Genomic DNA, 20,039 nt, shown 5'->3' on the forward strand with positions numbered 1-20,039 from the left:
TCTGCAGGATATGGAAAGTGGTGCTGTCTGGGAAGGAAGAGGGGGTGGGAGAATCTCCCGCATGAGAATCTGATTGGCTAAGGAGGAAGAGGCATGGCCTGCCTCCTCAACTTAGAGGCAACTGAAGCCCAGGACTAAATTTGAGTCCAAACCCCAGCCAAATCTCCACAGGGGTGGGGCCTGGGAGAGAGGTGGAGTCTGTACGAAGCTTCAAAATGGAGAAGTAAAGTAAGAGATGAAGAAAAGAACTAATGAAGAAGACATTAGGAAGTTGCTGGAAGGGGACGTTAGCCAGGGCAATGCAGCAGGATGCAGGGAGAAGATCCACTTGCCTGTCCTGAAGATTGGATTGCTGCATTCCATGATCCATCTCCAGGTATAATCTTCCTCTTAATCTCGGCTTGGTCTTTGCTCCATGTACACTCCTGGCTCTGGGGTGCGAGGCAGGCAGGAGATTTAGCAAGGACTATCTGCACCATTGCAAAAATATAATGCCAACATCGTTTGAGGAAGAAAAGGTCATGCCATCCCGGACAATAGAGGATACATAGTGACCCCTTGTAGACTGTGCTGTCTATCCTCTGGTCGGGAAAACAGAGTGACCCTTAAACCTTTGTTACCCAATTTGCGGAGACAAGAGAAGAAGATTAGATGACCTCTTTTAGAGAAAAAAAATAAGAAGTACATCCTATTTGGCAGCAACTGGTCTGGATCTCCTAGTGACACTATGCTAAACTGACTAGTTTGATTACTAGTAGGCTGGTGTAGCCTGGTGAGTAGGAGCCAATGCTTTTAGGTATTCTTAGTGTCAGCCTCTAGGAGGCAGCAGTGTACACCCATAATTTCCTGTGTCCAGCAATTAAGCAAACAAATGGGGTTTTACTGGCACCATTTGTGTATATCATGGATTAGATCTGTTTTCCTCAGGAGTTCCCATAAAAATGGGACTCCAGACGTTGATGTGTGAAGCTCATCTTATATGTGAAAAATATACCTGCTCATATTCAGCATTGCCTGTTACAGATGATGTGCAGTGATAAATTGCACAATGTTTCATGATCTGAATACCAGTGAAATGTTTTCTTTCTGTATTGTGTTTGCTTCACAGGACGGCTATGATCAGCTACGGCAGCTCTCCCAGAATGCTATGAAAGGAGTCATTAGAGTCAAATTTGTTAATGATTTAGGAGTAGATGAGGCTGGAATAGACCAGGATGGTGTTTTTAAGGAATTCTTAGAGGAAATCATAAAAAAAGTCTTTGATCCTGCACTAAATCTCTTTAAGGTACTTTGTAGACCATAACCAATCATTTTTCCTTACTTAAGTACTCCTATGTAACCTGCTTTTCTTGATTTCTGCAGACTACGAGCACTGGAGATCGGTTATACCCATCACCTACATCTTACATCCACGAGAACTACCTCCAGCTGTTTGAATTCGTAGGGAAGATGCTTGGAAAGGCAGTATATGAGGTAAGGCATGGCCTTGAATTTCTGCATATAATGGAAATAAAAGTAAGATTTTTAACAAGATGTCTCTCTTTTAGGGTATTGTGGTGGATGTTCCCTTTGCTTCATTTTTTCTTAGCCAGTTATTAGGACACCATCACAGCATTTTCTACAGCTCTGTTGATGAGCTTCCTTCTTTGGATCCTGAGTTCTACAAGAATCTTACATCCATTAAGGTCAGTGCTATGTGAATAGTTTTTAGGGAATAGTTTTGTAATGACAAACATGAGACAAACGTGTTGTAAAATACAGTAAATGCACATTCTGCCTTTGAATTATGTTGTAAAAGTTCTGATGGCATCTCAGGGTAGATTCGCTGCACATATACAATTCTAATAGATGCTTATTATGTTCTTAAGACCTCAAAGTATAATATATGGAGAGGAAAGGGGCTAAATGATAGTAACATACATTATACACACCTCTCCTCGGCTTTCACCTGTCCTTATGCTGCTGTATCTCCCTGGGCCTCAGCGCCAGTCATTGGTTCTCACGGTGCTTAGGTCACATGCGATTACATGGCGGCGTACATGTTGGAAAAGCGCGGAGCTGCAGTGGAGGCAGTGGGAGGACATGTGAAGGCCTAAGAAAGGTGAGTAAAAATTTTTTTTATCCCTCTTTGTGGTACTCAAAGAAGACAAAAAAAGTGAAGCGGAAAAATACAGGTTTTTTTGACCAATTTGGCTACAGATCTTTGTAAATCCAGGCTAACCAACTGGCTCTAACATTGGTAACTAATAGTGATACCTATTTTTGTACACACATATTACATTGTGATTCAAAAAGGAAGGTGCAAAATTATACCCTCGGTATTTGTAACAAAGAGAACATAACACAAATTTATTAACATGAAAAGACACGGTATCTGTCCGAATTCTATGTTCATAGTGATTCCATTGGTGACCTGGCAGATGTCGAGAAAGTAGTCCAGATGTGTCCAGACGCCACCAGCATATCCTTTGATATGGACTCCACTGTTTCAATGATGCATTGTCTCAAGTCGTGCAGATCCTGTGGTGGGTGGGACAGATATAGCCATGGCTGAAAGTGTAGGCAGCCTTGAAATTGTTCCGGAAAGTGAAGTAATAAAATATTGCAACTACAGATGTTTGTTTCCTTTGTGTAGCTTGAAACAACACAAAAAAAACTGACAAAAAAGCAAAGTGGACATAATTTTACACAAAATTGGCAAACTGCAGTCTAGTTTTTTTATGTCTCTATGTAAGTAATGGGGTCCTCCTGGGTCTCCTGCCATAGCGTTTCACTCTGACACTGATTTATGCAGAGACTGCAGGACAGCTTGAATTTCTTTGGAACTTGATTGAGGCTGCTTATACACCATCCAGACTATCCTGCATTGCATCCTTTCATATGTTTTCTCTGCCGTCCACATCCAGGGAGATTAGCTACTGTGCCATTGGTTGTAAACCTCTTGATTATGTAATAATAATAATAAAAAAATCTTTATTTCTATAGCGTCAACATATTCCGCAGCGCTTTGCAATTCAGGAGGTTCATATACAAACAAATAACAGTTATAGAAAATACAATAATTGGAGTAAGGAAAAAAGACAACCCTGCTCGTGAGAGCTTACAGTCTACAATGCAATTGAGGGGGTGGGGGGACAAGGTACAAGTGCTTATATACAATGGCAGTCCAGCCATCTCAAGGAAATGGGGGATAGATAATGGCTGCCTGGACCAGTTGGCCTGAACCTTGAGATGCATTTAAATGCCATGGAGTTTGACATGGGGTTATGTTCTGAGAAGGCGCGGAGGGACTATAAATTTAGTTCGGCTAGGGAGCGTGATAGGCCACCCTAAAAAGATGCGTTTTTAGGGAGCGTCTGAAGCTGAGTAAGTTGTGATTTGTCCTAACTTTTATGTTGCGCACTGTGGACAAAGGAACATCAAGATCTCTGGAGATGGACTTGTAACCTTGAGGTTGTTGATAATTTTCAACAATTTTGGTTTTCAGTTCTCTTCTATTTCTGTTCTCCATGCTTAGAGTGGCACACACAGACACAGAATGCAATGATTGAGCCAACTTCTCCCCTTTTTATCTAGTTTCAGGTATGATTTTCATATTGCCCACATCTGTTACTTGCCAGGTGAGTGTGACCGAGCATCACATGCTTGAAACAAAGCTGTTAACCCATAATTTTGGAAAGATGCCAGCAATTTTGTCCAGCCCATTTTTGTAGTTTTGTGAAATTGTCTCTAATTTGCTTTTATATTTTTGCTTCTTCCAATACACACAAAGGAAATGAGCATGTGAATGACAAAACATGTCTAATTGCAATAATTTTGTTGGAGAAAAACTTCATTTTCTGGAACAGTTGCAAGGGTGCCACCACTTTCAGCCATGACTGTACACTGAATCCTTGATGTAGCCCGACAGAAAGAAGTTGCAGGGTGTTAGATATAGCGATTGTGGCAATATCGGTGAATCAACCTGAGAAAAGGTATCACTGAAACAGTGGAGTCCATATTCAATGATGTGCATGCTAATCAACCATGTGATGTTGGGGGTGTGGCCTGTATGCTCCGGGGGTAAAATCCCGCTGCTCAGAGCTCCTCCAACTGTCTTGTATTTTAAAGATTAGATCTCATTTTCTCTTGAGACTCTTTAAGCCACCTTGGGGAGCTGTTGTGGGCACCAGCGGTCCTGTGCCTGAGACCGGTCTTAGAAGGGCTCACTGCTGCAGAGGACACCGGAGAGATCTGCTGGGGAGCTGTGGGTGCCATCTTCCCCTCCTGCACCACTTGCTGACATGGTGCCCCTGGGTAGAAAGAGGGACTTTTGCACAGTGGGAGGCTGCGTGCGGTGGGTTCCTCTCCCACCCGCTGGGCGAATTGAGTTGGTGGGTACAGAACAGTCTCTCCTAAGCAGCCAAAGCACGGCCGAGAGGCTGGGAATCTTGAAAGGCCACCTCGCAACATCTCATCAGGTAGGAAAACCCCTCCGGGTGACACTTGCTCCTGTGAGCTGCCAAGCACCACGCTCTCCCTAGTACTACCCTGAGTGAAAACTGAGATGGAAGAAGAAATACAGAGGGGACAGGAGGAGAAAAAAGGGAGAAGATAAGTGAGAAATGTAAGGAAAAATAGAAAGAGAAGACGAGAAAGGGAAGAAAAATGTAAAAGAAGGAGAGGAGAAAGAAAGTGAAAAGAAAAAATAAATAGCAATTAAACAATAGCGAGAGAAGGAAAGAAATAAAAGGAAACGATAAAGGAAAATCCAATACTGTATTAGAACTTGAAATTTCTACCTATTTTTTTCTTCAAGCTAATAACTCCCCGATATTAACAATGTGTTGCCGGCTTCTGATGACTGTTTATGGGTATTACAATCAGAACTATTCACCTTATCCTTTTCTCTAATAAACAAGACGTTGCTGGCATCTTCTGAATAAATTGTGATAAGCAATCATAAATGCTAATATTCTGTCTACTCATCTCAAAGTAACACATGACTCTTTCCAAAACAACTGCAGGGACTAAAGGCCCTGTCACACGCTACGATATATCTAACGATATGTCGGCGGGGTCACGGAATTTGTGACGCACATCCGGCATCGTTAGAGATGTCGTAGCATGTGACAGCAACAACAAGCAAAAATACTCACCTTATCGTTGCTCGTTGGCACGTCGTTCATTTTCAAAATGTCGGTCCTCCTTCTGCGCGCCGGTTGTACATCGTACCCGGGGCAGCATACATCGCTACGTGTGACACCCCGGGAATGACGAACACAGTTTATCTGCGTCCCGCCGGCAATGCGGAAGGAAGGAGGTGGGCGGGATGTTACGTCCCGCTTATCTCTGCCCCTCCGCTTCTATTGGCCGGCCGCTGTGTGACGTTGCTGTGACCCCGAATGTCCCTCCCCCTTCAGGAAGAGGATGTTCAACGCCCACAGCGACATCGTCTGGGAGGTAAGTACGTGTGATAGGGGGTTAATGACTTTGTGCGCCACGGGCAACTAATTGCCCGTGACGCGCAAACGACGGGGGCGGGTATGATCGCTCGTGCGATCGCACGATAGATCGTACCGTGACGCGGCCTTTACATCAGATAACAGCAAATCTTGTTCTATCAGAAAATAATTCAGGCAGCAACACGATCATTATAATTTAAATGATTAAATTCATTAAACTATCCTCCCAGTAAAATTTCATTAAGACCAGAATACATTATGGGTAAATCTTTCAAACTACAACCTAAAGAACCAAGCAAGCCTACAAAACCTCCTAAAAAACACCTTGAAAATGAAAAGTTCAGAAAACAACTTTCTCTGGAACCTACTCAAAATAATAAATTAAGAAATACACCACACATGCATAAACCAAGTAATGCTTCTCTCACTCAGTGATCAGATAGCAATGATGACGACGAATCAGTTCAAGAAGTGAGAAACTTAAAAGAATATATTATAGCTTTAGCTACAACTGGCTGCATAAAAATACCTTTCCAAAGAGTTAATACAAACAGTGAAAGAAGAAATCGCCGACCTTAAAAATGATGTCAAACAAGTCTTCATACAGTGGAAGATACATGCGACCAAATCATTACCCACTCCGAGAGAGTAACAGAAATATTGATCGAATAAAAATTATTTTTCTTTGTTTCAGGGGACTCTCTGAAACATTCCAAGATAAAGATATACAATCCTTATACAACTGTTTATTGACTTATTAGGAAAAGAAGAAACAACGACATTGTCTACAAAGAGCCCACAGAGCATCTAGACAAAAGATTGTAAACGCATACAAACCGAGAAATATTCTATGCTGCCTACAAAGCTTCAGAACGAAAGAGGAAATTTTGCTAAATGGCGAGACATGCAAAAAAAAAAAATAGAATATGAGGAAAAAGAAATACAACGCTATCAAGATTTTCCGAAATTAACCCAAGACCTCAGGACACAACTTCAACCCTTAACATGAACCTTAAGAGAGAGAATATAAACTACAGATGGATGTTCTTTTAAGATGGTGGTTGAATTCCTATTCATGAAGGCACCAAAAATATAGTTATATACAGTTAAAACCAGACGTTTACATACAATGTCTAAAAAGACACATATGCATATTTCTTCATCGTTCCTTATGGGAGACCCAGACCATGGGTGTATAGCTTCTGCCTCCGGAGGACACACAAAGTACTACACTAAAAAGTGTAGCTCCTCCCTCCTAGCATATACACCCCCTGGATGACCAAATCTAGCCAGTTCAATGCTTTGTGTTCAGGAGGCACACATCCACATTCATGCATTCTCATCTGATTTTCATTTTAAAGAGTTTGAAGAAAAGCGGGTCCAAACCTGGACTCCCGGCATGTCCCTTCTCACCCCACTGTGTCGGCGGTGTTGTTAAGGTTGATTTCAAGGCTGGAGCCTTACATGCCGCGCTCCTTCGCCATCCCTCGGGCTCTGGCTTGAAGTAGGAGCCAGCACGGTTCTCACTGCTTTGCAGGAGACCGGTCTCCATCCGCAGCCCTTTCAGGACCCTTCCGGACGGAGCACTCACCCCTCAGGGACCTGGCCCTGTGTCTCACAAGCTAAGTATTGAGACGTTATTGTCAGGGGGGTCCCTTGTACTTTAATGTTGGGGAGAGTGTGTTTTGTACTATTTGTGACATTTCCGGCCGGTTCTCCGGTTTTCACCAGAGAACCGCGCCGAAGGTGCCTGAGCGCCGGCCGCGTTCTAAAATTTAGGCCCCGGCTTCGGCTGCGGCCTAGTTTCGTTTTCACTGCCCCTGCATGTCAGTCATGCAAAGGGACAGAGCGGCGCCGCCCCCCGGCCGTTCAGCAGAGGGGAGGACACTCCTCTCTGAGGAGATGTTTCCCTCCCCTGGATATCCCCTTGGCCCTCCGGTTCCCGCTCTTGGGCTATGTCCCGCCCCCCCTCCTCACTCCAGCGCCATTTTATCAGCGTTCTCACACTGATCGGCGCTGGCTGCTGCATCTCTGCAATCTGTCTGGGGGTCCGAGCTGTGGAATCCGGAGGGCACATAAAACGGTCTGGTAAGCCACAACCTCTGGTTGTGGACTTTATTATACACTCTCTGGGGGTCATTCTGAAGGAGTGTGTTCTTACTGCAGAACCTCCACCTCAGCAGCATGTCTCACACTAGGAGCAAGGCTGCAAGGCTGTACTCAATATGCACTGCATGTAAGCTCGTACTGCCTGAACCGAGCACATACCCTCATTGTGATGCCTGCTCTAACATGGTGGTGCCTCAGCCTGGAGTCTCCCCAGTGGTCCCTCCGGCTGCTCCGGCCCCGGTGGCTGAACCCCCGGCTTGGGTTGAAGTGTTTTCTAAATCTATCTCCCAGTCCTTCGCCGACTCCATGGGACAGCTGTCCCGGACTCTGCTGACCATGCATCAGCCCCCTTCTCAGGGTGCCTCTGCTGCTTCGGCTCGCTCTGCAGAGCTCACAGAGGATTCTTCATCTGCTCCCAGACCCCGTCCTCCTAAGAGGAGACGCAGGGACCCCTCTCCTTCCTCGTCCCGCGACTCCGATTCACGAGTCGACCCGCAGGACGAGGAGGATGTCTTTACTGGGGGCTCGGACGCTACCTCCATGTGCCCCATTGATCTGACCGAGGGTGACGCAGATGTGAGTGACTTGATTGCGTCCATTAATTCTGTACTGGACCTCAATCCGCCAGCATCAGAGGAGCAACCCTCTCTGGCAGAAAAGCACCAGTTTACCTTGCCTAAGAGAACAAGGATTGTGTTCTTTAACCACTCCAGTTTTCAAGCCACCGTGTCCAAGCCCAGAGCCTGTCCTGACAAACGCTTTCCAAAGCGTGGTTCTGACGACCGTTATCCTTTTCCACCAGAGGTGGTCAAGGAGTGGGCTCACTCACCAAAGGTAGACCCTCCGGTGTCTAGACTCTCAGCCCGGACAGTTGTATCTGTGGCTGATGGCACCTCACTTAAGGATCCCACTGACCGCCAGGTTGACCTCCTGGCCAAGTCTGTCTATGAGGCGGCAGGGGCCTCGTTCTCCCCATCCATTGCAGCAGTGTGGGCTCTCAAAGCCATCTCTGCTTCCGTAGAGGAGATGCATTCCCTCACTAGGGACTCTATGCCTGAATTGGTTGCCTTAACTTCCCAGGCTTCAGCCTTTTCAGCCTACGCCATGTCTGCCATGCTGGAGGCCTCTCACCGCACTGCGGTGGCCTCCGCTAATTCCCTCACTATCCGCAGGATCTTGTGGCTTCGACAGTGGAGGGCAGATGCTTCCTCAAAGAAGTACCTTGCTGGGCTCCCATTTGCTGGGTCCAGGCTGTTCGGTGAACAACTGGATGAAATAATTAAGGAGGCTACTGGCGGGAAGAGTACTTCCTTGCCGCAGACTAAAACCAGGAAACCTGTCCTGGGCAGGAACCAGTCGAGGTTTCGTTCCTTTCGTTCCTCCAACTGGTCGTCCGCTAAGCCCTCGGCCTCGTCCACTAACTCAGCCAAGGACCAGAAGCCCTCCTGGCGCAAGAAGCCGCGTCCACAAAAGTCCGCAGGAGCTGCTGCCACCAAGGCAGCCTCCTCTTGACTATCTGGCCGAGCCAGCAACGTCCTTGGTCGGTGGCAGGCTCTCCCACTTTGGCGACGTGTGGTTTCAACACGTCTCCGATCAGTGGGTGCGGGATATCATCTCCCACGGCTACAGGATAGAATTCTCTTCCAGCCCGCCAAACAGATTTTTTCTGTCAACTCCCCCCTGCTCCAAGGCCGCCGCCTTCTCTCAGGCCGTGGCATCCTTGCAGGCCAGCGGAGTGATTGTACCGCTTCCCGCCAGGGAACGGTTCAGAGGTTTTTACTCAAATCTCTTCCTGGTCCCCAAAAAGGACGGTTCCTTCCGGCCCATCCTGGATCTCAAGCTTCTCAACAAGCATGTTCAGGTGCGGCACTTTCGCATGGAGTCTCTGCGATCAGTCATTGCCTCAATGACCCAAGGAGATTTCCTGGCATCCATCGACATCAGAGATGCCTATCTGCATGTGCCAATTGCAGTTTCACACCAGCGTTGGCTACGTTTTGCAGTCGGAGAGGAACATTTCCAATTCGTGGCTCTCCCCTTCGGGTTAGCCACGGCCCCTCGAGTATTTACCAAGGTCATGGCAGCAGTGGTTGCGGTTCTGCACCTCCAGGGGTTGGCAGTGACTCCTTACCTGGACGACCTTCTTGTCAAGGCTTCATCCAGCGCAGACTGTCAGCGGAGTGTCTCGCTCACTCTCGCCACTCTTGTCCAATTCGGGTGGCTTGTCAATCTGCCCAAGTCCACTTTGACCCCGACCCAAGAACTCACGTACCTGGGGATGCAATTCGAGACTCTGCCGGCACTTGTCAAGCTGCCCTTAGTCAAACAGCAGTCCCTCCATCTGGCGGTGCGCTCTCTGTTGAGGCCCCGCCGTCATTCCATCAGGCACCTCATGCAGGTGCTGGGTCAGATGGTGGCGTCAATGGAAGCGGTTCCCTTTGCACAGTTCCATCTGCGTCCTCTGCAGCTGGACATTCTCCGCTGTTGGGACAAGCGGCCTTCTTCCTTGCACAGGTTGGTGGCTCTGTCGCCACAGACCAGGAGCTCTCTTCAGTGGTGGCTTCGGCCCCTCTCTCTGTCTCAGGGACTCTCCTTTCTGGCCCCGTCCTGGGTGATCCTCACCACGGATGCCAGTCTAACCGGCTGGGGAGCAGTATTTCTCCACCACCGAGCACAGGGCACTTGGACTCCGTCCGAATCAGCCCTCTCGATCAATGTGCTGGAAATCAGAGCTGTGCTTCTAGCTCTCTTAGCCTTTCACCACCTGTTGGCGGGCAAGCACATTCGAGTCCAGTCAGACAACGCGACAGCAGTTGCCTACATCAATCACCAGGGCGGGACTCGCAGCCGCCTGGCAATGTTGGAGGTTCAACGCATCCTTCAGTGGACGGAGGACTCCAAGTCCACCATATCCGCAGTCCACATCCCAGGCGTAGAAAACTGGGAGGCAGATTATCTCAGCCGTCAAACCGTGGACAACGGCGAGTGGGCTCTGCATCCAGCAGTGTTCCGGTCGATCTGCCGCAAGTGTGGAACTCCGGAAGTGGATCTAATGGCATCCCGGCACAACAACAAGGTCCCGGTTTACGTGGCTCGCTCCCACGATCCTCAGGCCTTTGCAGCGGACGCGCTGGTTCAGGATTGGTCCCAGTTCCGTCTGTCTTACGTGTTTCCCCCTCTAGTTCTCTTGCCCAGAGTCCTGCGCAAGATCAGAATGGAGGGCCGTCGGGTCATACTCATTGCTCCAGACTGGCCCAGGCGAGCTTGGTACCTAGACCTGCTCCGTCTGTCCGTAGAGGTGCTGTGGCATCTCCCGGACCGTCCAGACCTTCTCTCACAAGGTCCGTTTTTCCGCCAGAATTCTGCGGCTCTCAGATTGACGGCGTGGCTCTTGAGTCCTGGATCCTGACGGCTTCCGGCATTCCTCCCGAAGTCATCTCCACTATGACTCAGGCTCGGAAGTCTTCCTCGGCAAAAATTTACCACAGGACTTGGAGAATTTTCCTGTCCTGGTGTCGTTCTTTCGGCCACGCCAATTGGCCTTTTGCCCTGCCGACCCTTCTGTCCTTCCTACAGTCTGGTCTGCGGCTAGGACTATCCCTCAATTCCCTCAAGGGACAGGTCTCGGCCCTGTCAGTGTTGTTCCAGCGGCGTATCGCCCGGCTGGTTCAGGTGCGCACCTTCATGCAGGGCGCATCTCACATCATTCCGCCTTACCGGCGACCTCTGGATCCCTGGGACCTTAATCTGGTCCTCACGGCCTTGCAGAAACCCCCTTTTGAGCCACTTAGGGAGGTTTCTTTGTCTCTTCTTTCACAGAAAGTGGTCTTTCTAGTGGCCATAACTTCCCTCAGGAGAGTCTCTGATTTGGCTGCGCTCTCCTCTGAGTCACCTTTTTTGGTTTTTCACCAAGATAAGGTGGTTCTTCGTCCGTCTCCGGACTTTCTTCCGAAGGTGGTATCTCCTTTCCACCTTAACCAGGATATTTCCCTGCCTTCCTTTTGTCCGGCTCCTGTTCATCGCTTTGAAAAAGCGTTCCATACTCTGGATCTGGTGCGGGCGCTCCGGATCTATGTGTCTCGCACCGCTGCTCTTAGGCGGTGCACCTCTCTCTTTGTGCTGACCACTGGTCAGCGTAAGGGCCTCTCGGCTTCTAAGCCGACCCTGGCTCGCTGGATTAGGTTGGCCATTTCCAATGCCTACCAGTGTTCTCAAGTGCCTTCCCCGCCGGGGATCAAGGCACACTCGACCAGAGCTGTCGGAGCCTCTTGGGCTTTCAGGCACCAGGCTACGGCTCAGCAGGTCTGTCAGGCTGTCACTTGGTCCAGTCTGCATACCTTTTCGAAGCACTACCAAGTGCATGCTCATGCTTCGGCAGATGCGAGCTTGGGCAGGCGCATCCTTCAGACGGCTGTCGCCCACTTGTGAAGTTAGGTTTCGCCTACTTCTCAGTTTTCTGTTTATTCCCACCCATGGACTGCTTTGGAACGTCCCATGGTCTGGGTCTCCCATAAGGAACGATGAAGAAAAAGAGAATTTTGTTTACTTAGAGTAAATTCTTTTTCTTATAGTTCCGACATGGGAGACCCAGCACCCTCCCTGTTGCCTGTTGGCAGTTTTCTTGTTCCGTGTGTTTTCACCGGCTGTTGTTGTAGTCAGAGGTTCCGGTTGTTCCGGGTTTTGCTCTGTCTCTACTTGTGGGTGGATGTCCTCCTTCAGCTTTTGCACTAAACTGGCTAGATTTGGTCATCCAGGGGGTGTATATGCTAGGAGGGAGGAGCTACACTTTTTAGTTTAGTACTTTGTGTGTCCTCCGGAGGCAGAAGCTATACACCCATGGCCTGGGTCTCCCATGTCTGAACTATAAGAAAAAGAATTTACGGTAAGTAAACAAAATTCTCTTTTTTTTTCACTATCTGTCATGAAATCAGAATAAACCTTTCTCGTCTAAGGTCAATTAGGATTACCAAAATTATTTTTATTTGTCAAATCCCAGAATAATGAGAGAGAATGTTTTAAGGCATATTACTTTCTGCAAAGTCAAAAATTTACATACATCTCATTAGTATTTGGTAGCATTGGCCTTTAAACTGTATGACTTTGGTTAAACGTTTTGAATATCCTTCCACAAGCTTCTCACAATAGTTGGTAGGAATTTGAGCCCATTACTCCTGACAGAACTGGTGTAACTGAGCCATGTTTATAGGTCGCCTTACACGCACCTGCCTTTTCAACTTTGCCCATAAATTTTCAGTAGGATTGTGATCAGGGCTTTTTGATGGCCATTCCAAAACATTGACTTTGTTATCCTTAAGCCACTTTGTAACCAGTTTGGCAGTATGTGTCATTGTCCATTTGGAAGACCCATTTCAGCCCAAACTTTAAGTTCCTTGCTTATGTCTTGAGATGTTACTTAAGTATTGCTTCATAATCTTCTTTCCTCATGATGCAATCTATATTGTGAAATTAATTAGTCCTGCTTGCAGCATAACAACCCCACAACATGATGCTGCCACCCCCGTGTTTCAAAGTTCGGATGTGTTCTTAGGCTTCAAAGCTGTTCCCTTTATCCTCCAAACGTAACAATGGTCATTATGGCTAAACAGTTCAATTTTAGTTTTGTCAGCCCACAGGACATGTCTCCAGAAGTGAAGGTCTTTGTTCCTGTGTGCATATGCAAACATTAATCTGGCTTTCTTATGTTTCTTATGGAGTAATGGCTTCTTCTTGGCAGAGCGGCCTTTTAGCCCCTGTTGATACAGTAGTTGTTTCAATGTGGACAATGACAATGTTCCCAGCCTCTGCTAGGATCTTCACAAGGTCTTTTGCTTTTGTTCTTGGGTTGATATACACATGTCTGACTAAAGCACATTCATCTCTAATACACATAACCCGTCTCCTTCCTGAGTGGTATGATGGCTGGACATTCCCATCTTCTTTGTACTTGCGTATAATTGTTTGTACAGATAAACAAGACACCTGCAGGTATCTGGAAATTGCACTCAAGGATGAACCAGACTTGTGCAAGTCCACAATTCTCTTCCTGAGATCTTGGCTGATTTCTTTTGACTTTCACATGATGCTACACAAAAAAACTGTGTGTTTTCAGGTCTGCATTACAATACATCCACACGTGTGTCTCTAATTAACTCAGATGTTGCCAATAAACCTATCAGAAGCTTCCAAAGACATGACATCATCATATGGGCTGTCCCATATTGTTTAAAGGCATAGTACTTAGTGTACGTAAACTTTTGACTTCGCAGAAAGTAATAAAAATGCCTTAAAACATTCTCTCTCTCTCTCTCTCTCTCTCTCTCTCTCTCTCTCTCTCTCTCTCTCTCTCTCTCAATATTTTGGCATTTGGCAAATATAAATAATTTTGGTAATCCTAATTGACCTAAAACGGGAAAGGTTTATTCTGATTTCATTTCAGATAGTGAGAAAAACATGCATATTTTGACTTCTTAGAGATATATATATATATATATATATATATATATATATATATATATATATATATATATATATATATATATATATATATATATATAATATGAGATAAGATTTAAAGTAATGTTACATAGGAAAGTAATGTAAGGTATAGGATTGCATATCACGTTGGATATAATTTAGGATGCTTAATAAGGTATTATAAGGGATGTAGGTATTTAGGTGAAAGATTGAATCTACTCGGCAACAGACAGTTGGGAATCGCCTATGGGGGAAGGAGCTAGTGCTGAGAGAGAAAAATGTTTTTTGTGGGAACATCAGCTAGAGCCCAGCCTGTGACAGAGACAGACCTCAGGTCTGCGGAGCAAAAGAGCCACATTACATGAGTGTCTAAAGAGAGGGAGACCATTGCTTAGGATAGCGAGACCGATAAAAAGAGGGAAGAACTGAGAAGGAGGTCACCGTAGCTCAGAGTGATCCAGTGGAGCTTAGTTACTGCACTGACTAAAGGCATCGGTGACCGAGAGAGACATGTCCTGGTGCAAGACAGCGCAGGACAAGGAACGAAGTGAGTGACTTTAGTGGGTGTCCCCTAGGAATCTTCAATAGCTTCTAGCTCAGTCCAGCAATATTTGCAACATCCCGCTAAGAAGGAGAATACATGTAACTGCTTGTGGAGGAGAATGACTTCCAAGGACTGTGATGTAGTACTAAATAATAAATAAGAAATAACGTTTGGAACTCCATTCTATGTCTGAACTGGGTGCAAAAACCTAAAAAAATCACTATGGGGAGATAAGGTATGCACACCAGTGACTATGTAAGGGGAATATATTGAATAGCAGAAACTGCTGTGTGAATACTGACATGAAAAATTCAATAGCTATATGTAAGAATGAAATGTGAAAAATGGAACCTGCATTACTGCCATGAATATATGAATAAAGAGAAATTTAGCTACTGAATTGATCAATGCAATAGAGCCCCAACACTACGCCAAAGTATTTCTCTACGTTGGGGTCCCTAGCTTGTGTGTGTCCTCTCATGCAGTTAAAAAACTTACCGTGTATGGGAAGCTGAGACCCAGGCTATATATACGATGTGGATCGGCAACAGGTGTGTGTGGGGAGGGTTCCCAAACGAAAAACAACTAAGAAATAACGTTTGGAACTCCATTCTATGTCTGAACACACACAAGCTAGGGACCCCAACGTAGAGAAATACTTTGGCGTAGTGTTGGGGCTCTATTGCATTGATCAATTCAGTAGCTAAATTTCTCTTTATTCATATATTCATGGCAGTAATGCAGGTTCCATTTTTCACATTTCATTCTTACATATAGCTATTGAATTTTTCATGTCAGTATTCACACAGCAGTTTCTGCTATTCAATGTATTCCCCTTACATAGTCACTGGTGTGCATACCTTATCTCCCCATAGTGATTTTTTTAGGTTTTTGCACCCAGTTCAGACATAGAATGGAGTTCCAAACGTTATTTCTTATATTTGTTAGTTGTTTTTCGTTTGGGAACCCTCCCCACACACACCTATTGCCAATCCACATCGTATGTATAGCCTGGGTCTCAGCTTCCCATACACGGTAAGTTTTTTAACTGCATGAGAGGACACACACAAGCTAGGGACCCCAACGTAGAGAAATACTTTGGCGTAGTGTTGGGGCTCTATTGCATTGATCAATTCAGTAGCTAAATTTCTCTTTATTCATATATTCATGGCAGTAATGCAGGTTCCATTTTTCACATTTCATTCTTACATATAGCTATTGAATTTTTCATGTCAGTATTCACACAGCAGTTTCTGCTATTCAATGTATTCCCCTTACATAGTCACTGGTGTGCATACCTTATCTCCCATTGTGATGTAGTACTAGGCTGAGTAGTGTTAGGAAGAAAAAGACTTATGGATGTTGGAACAACTGAAATGAAGATTGTGTGCTTAATGATCCTCTGTGACACTGAAACGTACACGAAGATTTGTGTCCGCCATCCTTTAACCCCTTTACGAACTTGGTCACTTCCCTCCAGTAATGCGAGCTCCGGTGGTGAACCCGCAGTAACCCCCGCACAGGTCTGCTGATCTGATCAGCAGATGTGTGGCTAACAGACGCAGGTGGGTTGGAGATACTGACAGTGCGATTTAAATGGCCGCAGCAGGGAGTGCGCCGTTCCCGCCACCATCGGTATCCCCGTGATGCAATTACAGGACGCCAATGTGTTGTCATGGTAGTGCGGGGTCAGCTGATGACTCCTGATGCTGCCATGACTCATTTCTTGTGAGAGCCAACAGAGCGCCAGCACTCACAGGAGATGAGCATTTCTGCTGATCAGAGCGATGCTGCTCTGATCAGCAAAATTACACAGGTGATCAGATAGTGCAGGCATAAAGTCCCCTAGGGGGACTAGTAAAGTCAATAAAAACAAAAGTTTTTAAAAATATAAAAAATTTAAAAATGCAAACATGCAAAGCCCTAAAATTTAAAATCACTCACCTTCTGCCCCATTGAAAATAAATCAGTTAAAAAATAAAAAATACACACATATTTGGTATCACCGCGTTCAGAAATGCCCGACCTATCAAAATATAAAATCCGTTAATCTGATTGGTACACAGCATTACAATAAAAAAAATTCCAAACGCTAAAATTATGTGTTTTGGTCGCCGCAACATTTCTTTCAAATGCAATAACAGGTGATCAAAACATTCCATCTGCACAAAAATTGTATAGTTAAAAATATCAGCTCAAGACGCAAATAATAAGCCATCACTGAATCCCAGATCCTGAAAAATGAGAATGCTATAGGTCTTGGAAAATGGCGACAAAAGCGCTATTCTTTATTTGGAAAAAGTCTGAATTTTGTTTCACCCCTTAGATAAAAGTAAAAGTATACCTGTTTGGTATCGACAAACTTGTACCGACATGAGGTATTATACTGACATATCAGTTTTATCATATAGTGAACATGGTAAATAAACCCCCCAAAAAAAAATCATGCAGTTACACTTTTTTCATAATTTCTCCACATTTGGAACTTTTTTTTCCCCATTTTCCAGTACACAATATAGTAAAACTAATGGTTTCATTTAAAAGTACAAGTGGTTCCATAAACAATAAGCTCTCATATGGCAACATTGATGGAAATATAATAAAGTTATGGCTCTCGGACGAAGGGGAGGAAAAAATGAAAAATTAGAATTGCCCAGGGGTGAGGGTTAAAGAACTGTGTACCTGACCGGCCAAAAGCATCGGCAATATGCTGCCTGCAAAGGCATATCGCCTCCGGAGTGCAACACCACACACCCAGCCAGAATCTCCATTTTCATGTAGCCTTTCGGGGTGCGACAGACTATTACTTCGCCCACAACTACCACCCCGCTCCGTGTTACATTCTAGCCATACCTTTTGACAGCAAAACCCTTATCATCCAAATTGCTGATGACCTGCCATTTGTCCTCAATAAATTGGACCTTTCTCTTCTACAAATCCAGTACTGGACAGCAACAGAAGAGTTCCTCAACATTTAATTTTTGATGAAATATGAAAGTGATCCATAACTACACCAAATAATCCAAAAAAATACAGAAGATTGAACTAAGACTGGATAAAAGCACCAAACAAAACAAACAAAGAAGATGGATGAAAAGTCTGCCTTGGTTCACGATTTTATATTCAACTTAGAAGTGACTGGAAACATTGGCGTCACCGCTTCAGCATCGCTAAGATCATGAGAAATGCTGTGTTACTGTGAGTGCGGGTGCTCTTTCGACATTCACAGGAAACACGTCATGGCAGCAACAGGGGTCATCACCTGACCCCAGACTGCCATGTCAACCCATTAGCGCCCTGTAATCGCATTACAGGCCACTGATACCAGTGGGGAACAGCGCGATCCTCGCCGTAGCGCTTTAGATCATGCTGTCAGAGCTTGACAGGCGATTTAAGAGATCCACCCATGCCTATCAGTCACACATGTCTGTTGATCAGATCAGCAGATATGTGCGGGGACTAATGCGGACCACACATGACCAATGACGTATAGGGACGTCATTGGTCATGAAGGGGTTAATCCTATGCTTAAAAGTTGCAAGTCAATTTCTTTGAGATAGCCAAGATGATTGTCTATAAACTATAGTCCCACATTCAAACAAAGATCTAGTGGATGATGAGATATGGAGCCTGAAAGTTAAAAAAAACAAAAAAAACTTCAATCAGATTTCAGGAACTTAATTACAAGATCTTTTCCAGATGGTATAAAACGCCTGATATTCTGCATTGACAAGTCTTATTAATTTTTAAAAATGAAAAACTTCTTGGATCTATATATCAAAATTCAATAAAACTGAGTTGACGTGATCTATTTCCTTTTGATACTGATCATGACGCATATCAAAACAGTTTGTACCATGTATGCTCATAGACATTTCTTTACTTTCTCATAGTGTGTATAAGCTTACCACGACCTGCACTCCTTCCCTCCCATCTTTCCTCCCCCTTCCTACCCTACTGTTTTCTCTCCACCCTAAAATAAAGAAAAAATAATTCTATATATATTATATTCTCTCTGTCATGAATACTGAGGCTATCAGGTTTGCACTATCCTATTTGAATCACCCTGTATTACTTACGGAAAAGAGAAAATTCAACAGCTTTGGCTTCTAAATTGGTAATTATTGGTGCCCGCATCTCAAAACTGCATGCATGGTCCCAAATATATGTCCAAATTTTCAGAAGATGACTAAAACACAGTATATGTGACTGTTGCAGTTGTTATGCAGTTGTTATGCTATGTCACCATGTAAATAAAACTTTACTTCTATTCAACATAGCCGCTTAAAGCAATCTGTCACCTATTTTTTTTTACCAAATTTTAAAAACGCTGATTCCAGCGATGTCTCACTTACTGGACTGCTTATTGTAGCTTTTATAAAATCACTGTTTTATCAGCAGGAGATTATCATTAGAGAACTACTTTGCCTGCTGCCAGGTAGTCATCCATATTCATGAGCTCTGTATAACCCTGCCCCCACCACTGACTTATCAGTTTTCTGTGTACACTGTTTATGGTCAGAAAGCTGCCAATCCATGGTGTGGGTGGGAAAATACACAGCTCTACATCCAGAGAACTGGTAGATTTGTAGTAGATAAAACTCAGTAAGTGACACATCGCTGGAATCAGGGTGTCTGTCTATACATTATGCTGCTCTTAGATGGAGGAGTAAAAACCTGGTGACAGATTCCCTTTAAAAATAAAATTGTGTTTAAAAATACAGACAGGTTAGTCTGCAATATTATAGTATTCTAGTTATTATGTAGTGCCAATGCACTTTAAATATAATTGTCTATGACTCTACACTAAATCACTGGTACTAGAGATGTCTGCAGTACTTCTCTATTCGTTTATCACATCTCCTACTGTCTGATTATTAAATCAACTAGAAGGTGGCCCGATTCTAACGCATCGGGTATTCTAGAATTTATTGTGTAGTTAATGTATGATTTTTGTTATATGTATAGATGTTGTGTGTAGTTGCCAGTGTTTGTGTAGGGCGCTGTAAATGTTCTGGGTGTTGTCTGGGTGGGGGTGTGTGAGAGCGGTGTTGTTTGTGTGTTGCGTTGTGCGTGTTGCGTTGTTCGTGGAGCTTTGCGTGTCTGCAGCGTTGTGTGTGTGTGGTGCTGTGTGTGTTTTGGGGGGAGGTATGTTTTGTGCAGTGTGTGTGTTGCGCGGTGTGTGCGTATATTTGTGTGTGCGGCTTTGTCTGTGTGTGTGGGTGTCTGTGTAGGGCGGTGTTTGTGGTTCCCAGTGAGTGTGTGGTGTTGTGTGTGTTGGGCGGTTTGTGTGGGTGTGTGTGGGGTGCGTGTGTGTTTTTTTGGGGGGAGGTATATTTTGTGCAGTGTGTGTGTGTTGGAGGAGTAGTCCTGGGGAGAGAGGACTATAATAGGAGTAGTCCTGGGGTGGGGGGAGAGGAGTGTAATAGGAGGAGTAGTCCTGGGGGAAGAGGAGGATAATAGGGGGA

The 20,039-nt window shown here is 45.0% G+C and overlaps 1 protein-coding gene across 1 annotated transcript in view; it reads left to right on the forward strand.

Annotated features, from left to right (window-relative positions):
• Positions 1–20,039, forward strand: part of UBE3B (ubiquitin protein ligase E3B) — a 164,943-nt gene that overhangs the window by 119,617 nt on the left and 25,287 nt on the right. The window contains exons 19-21 of the mRNA XM_075320039.1: positions 1,109–1,285; positions 1,363–1,473; positions 1,548–1,685. Of these exons, the coding sequence (XP_075176154.1) occupies positions 1,109–1,285; positions 1,363–1,473; positions 1,548–1,685 (426 nt within the window). The remainder of the gene's footprint in view (positions 1–1,108; positions 1,286–1,362; positions 1,474–1,547; positions 1,686–20,039) is intronic.

Source organism: Anomaloglossus baeobatrachus, chromosome 1 (assembly GCF_048569485.1).
Source record: "Anomaloglossus baeobatrachus isolate aAnoBae1 chromosome 1, aAnoBae1.hap1, whole genome shotgun sequence".
In the NCBI taxonomy this organism is placed as follows: Eukaryota; Metazoa; Chordata; class Amphibia; order Anura; family Aromobatidae; genus Anomaloglossus; species Anomaloglossus baeobatrachus.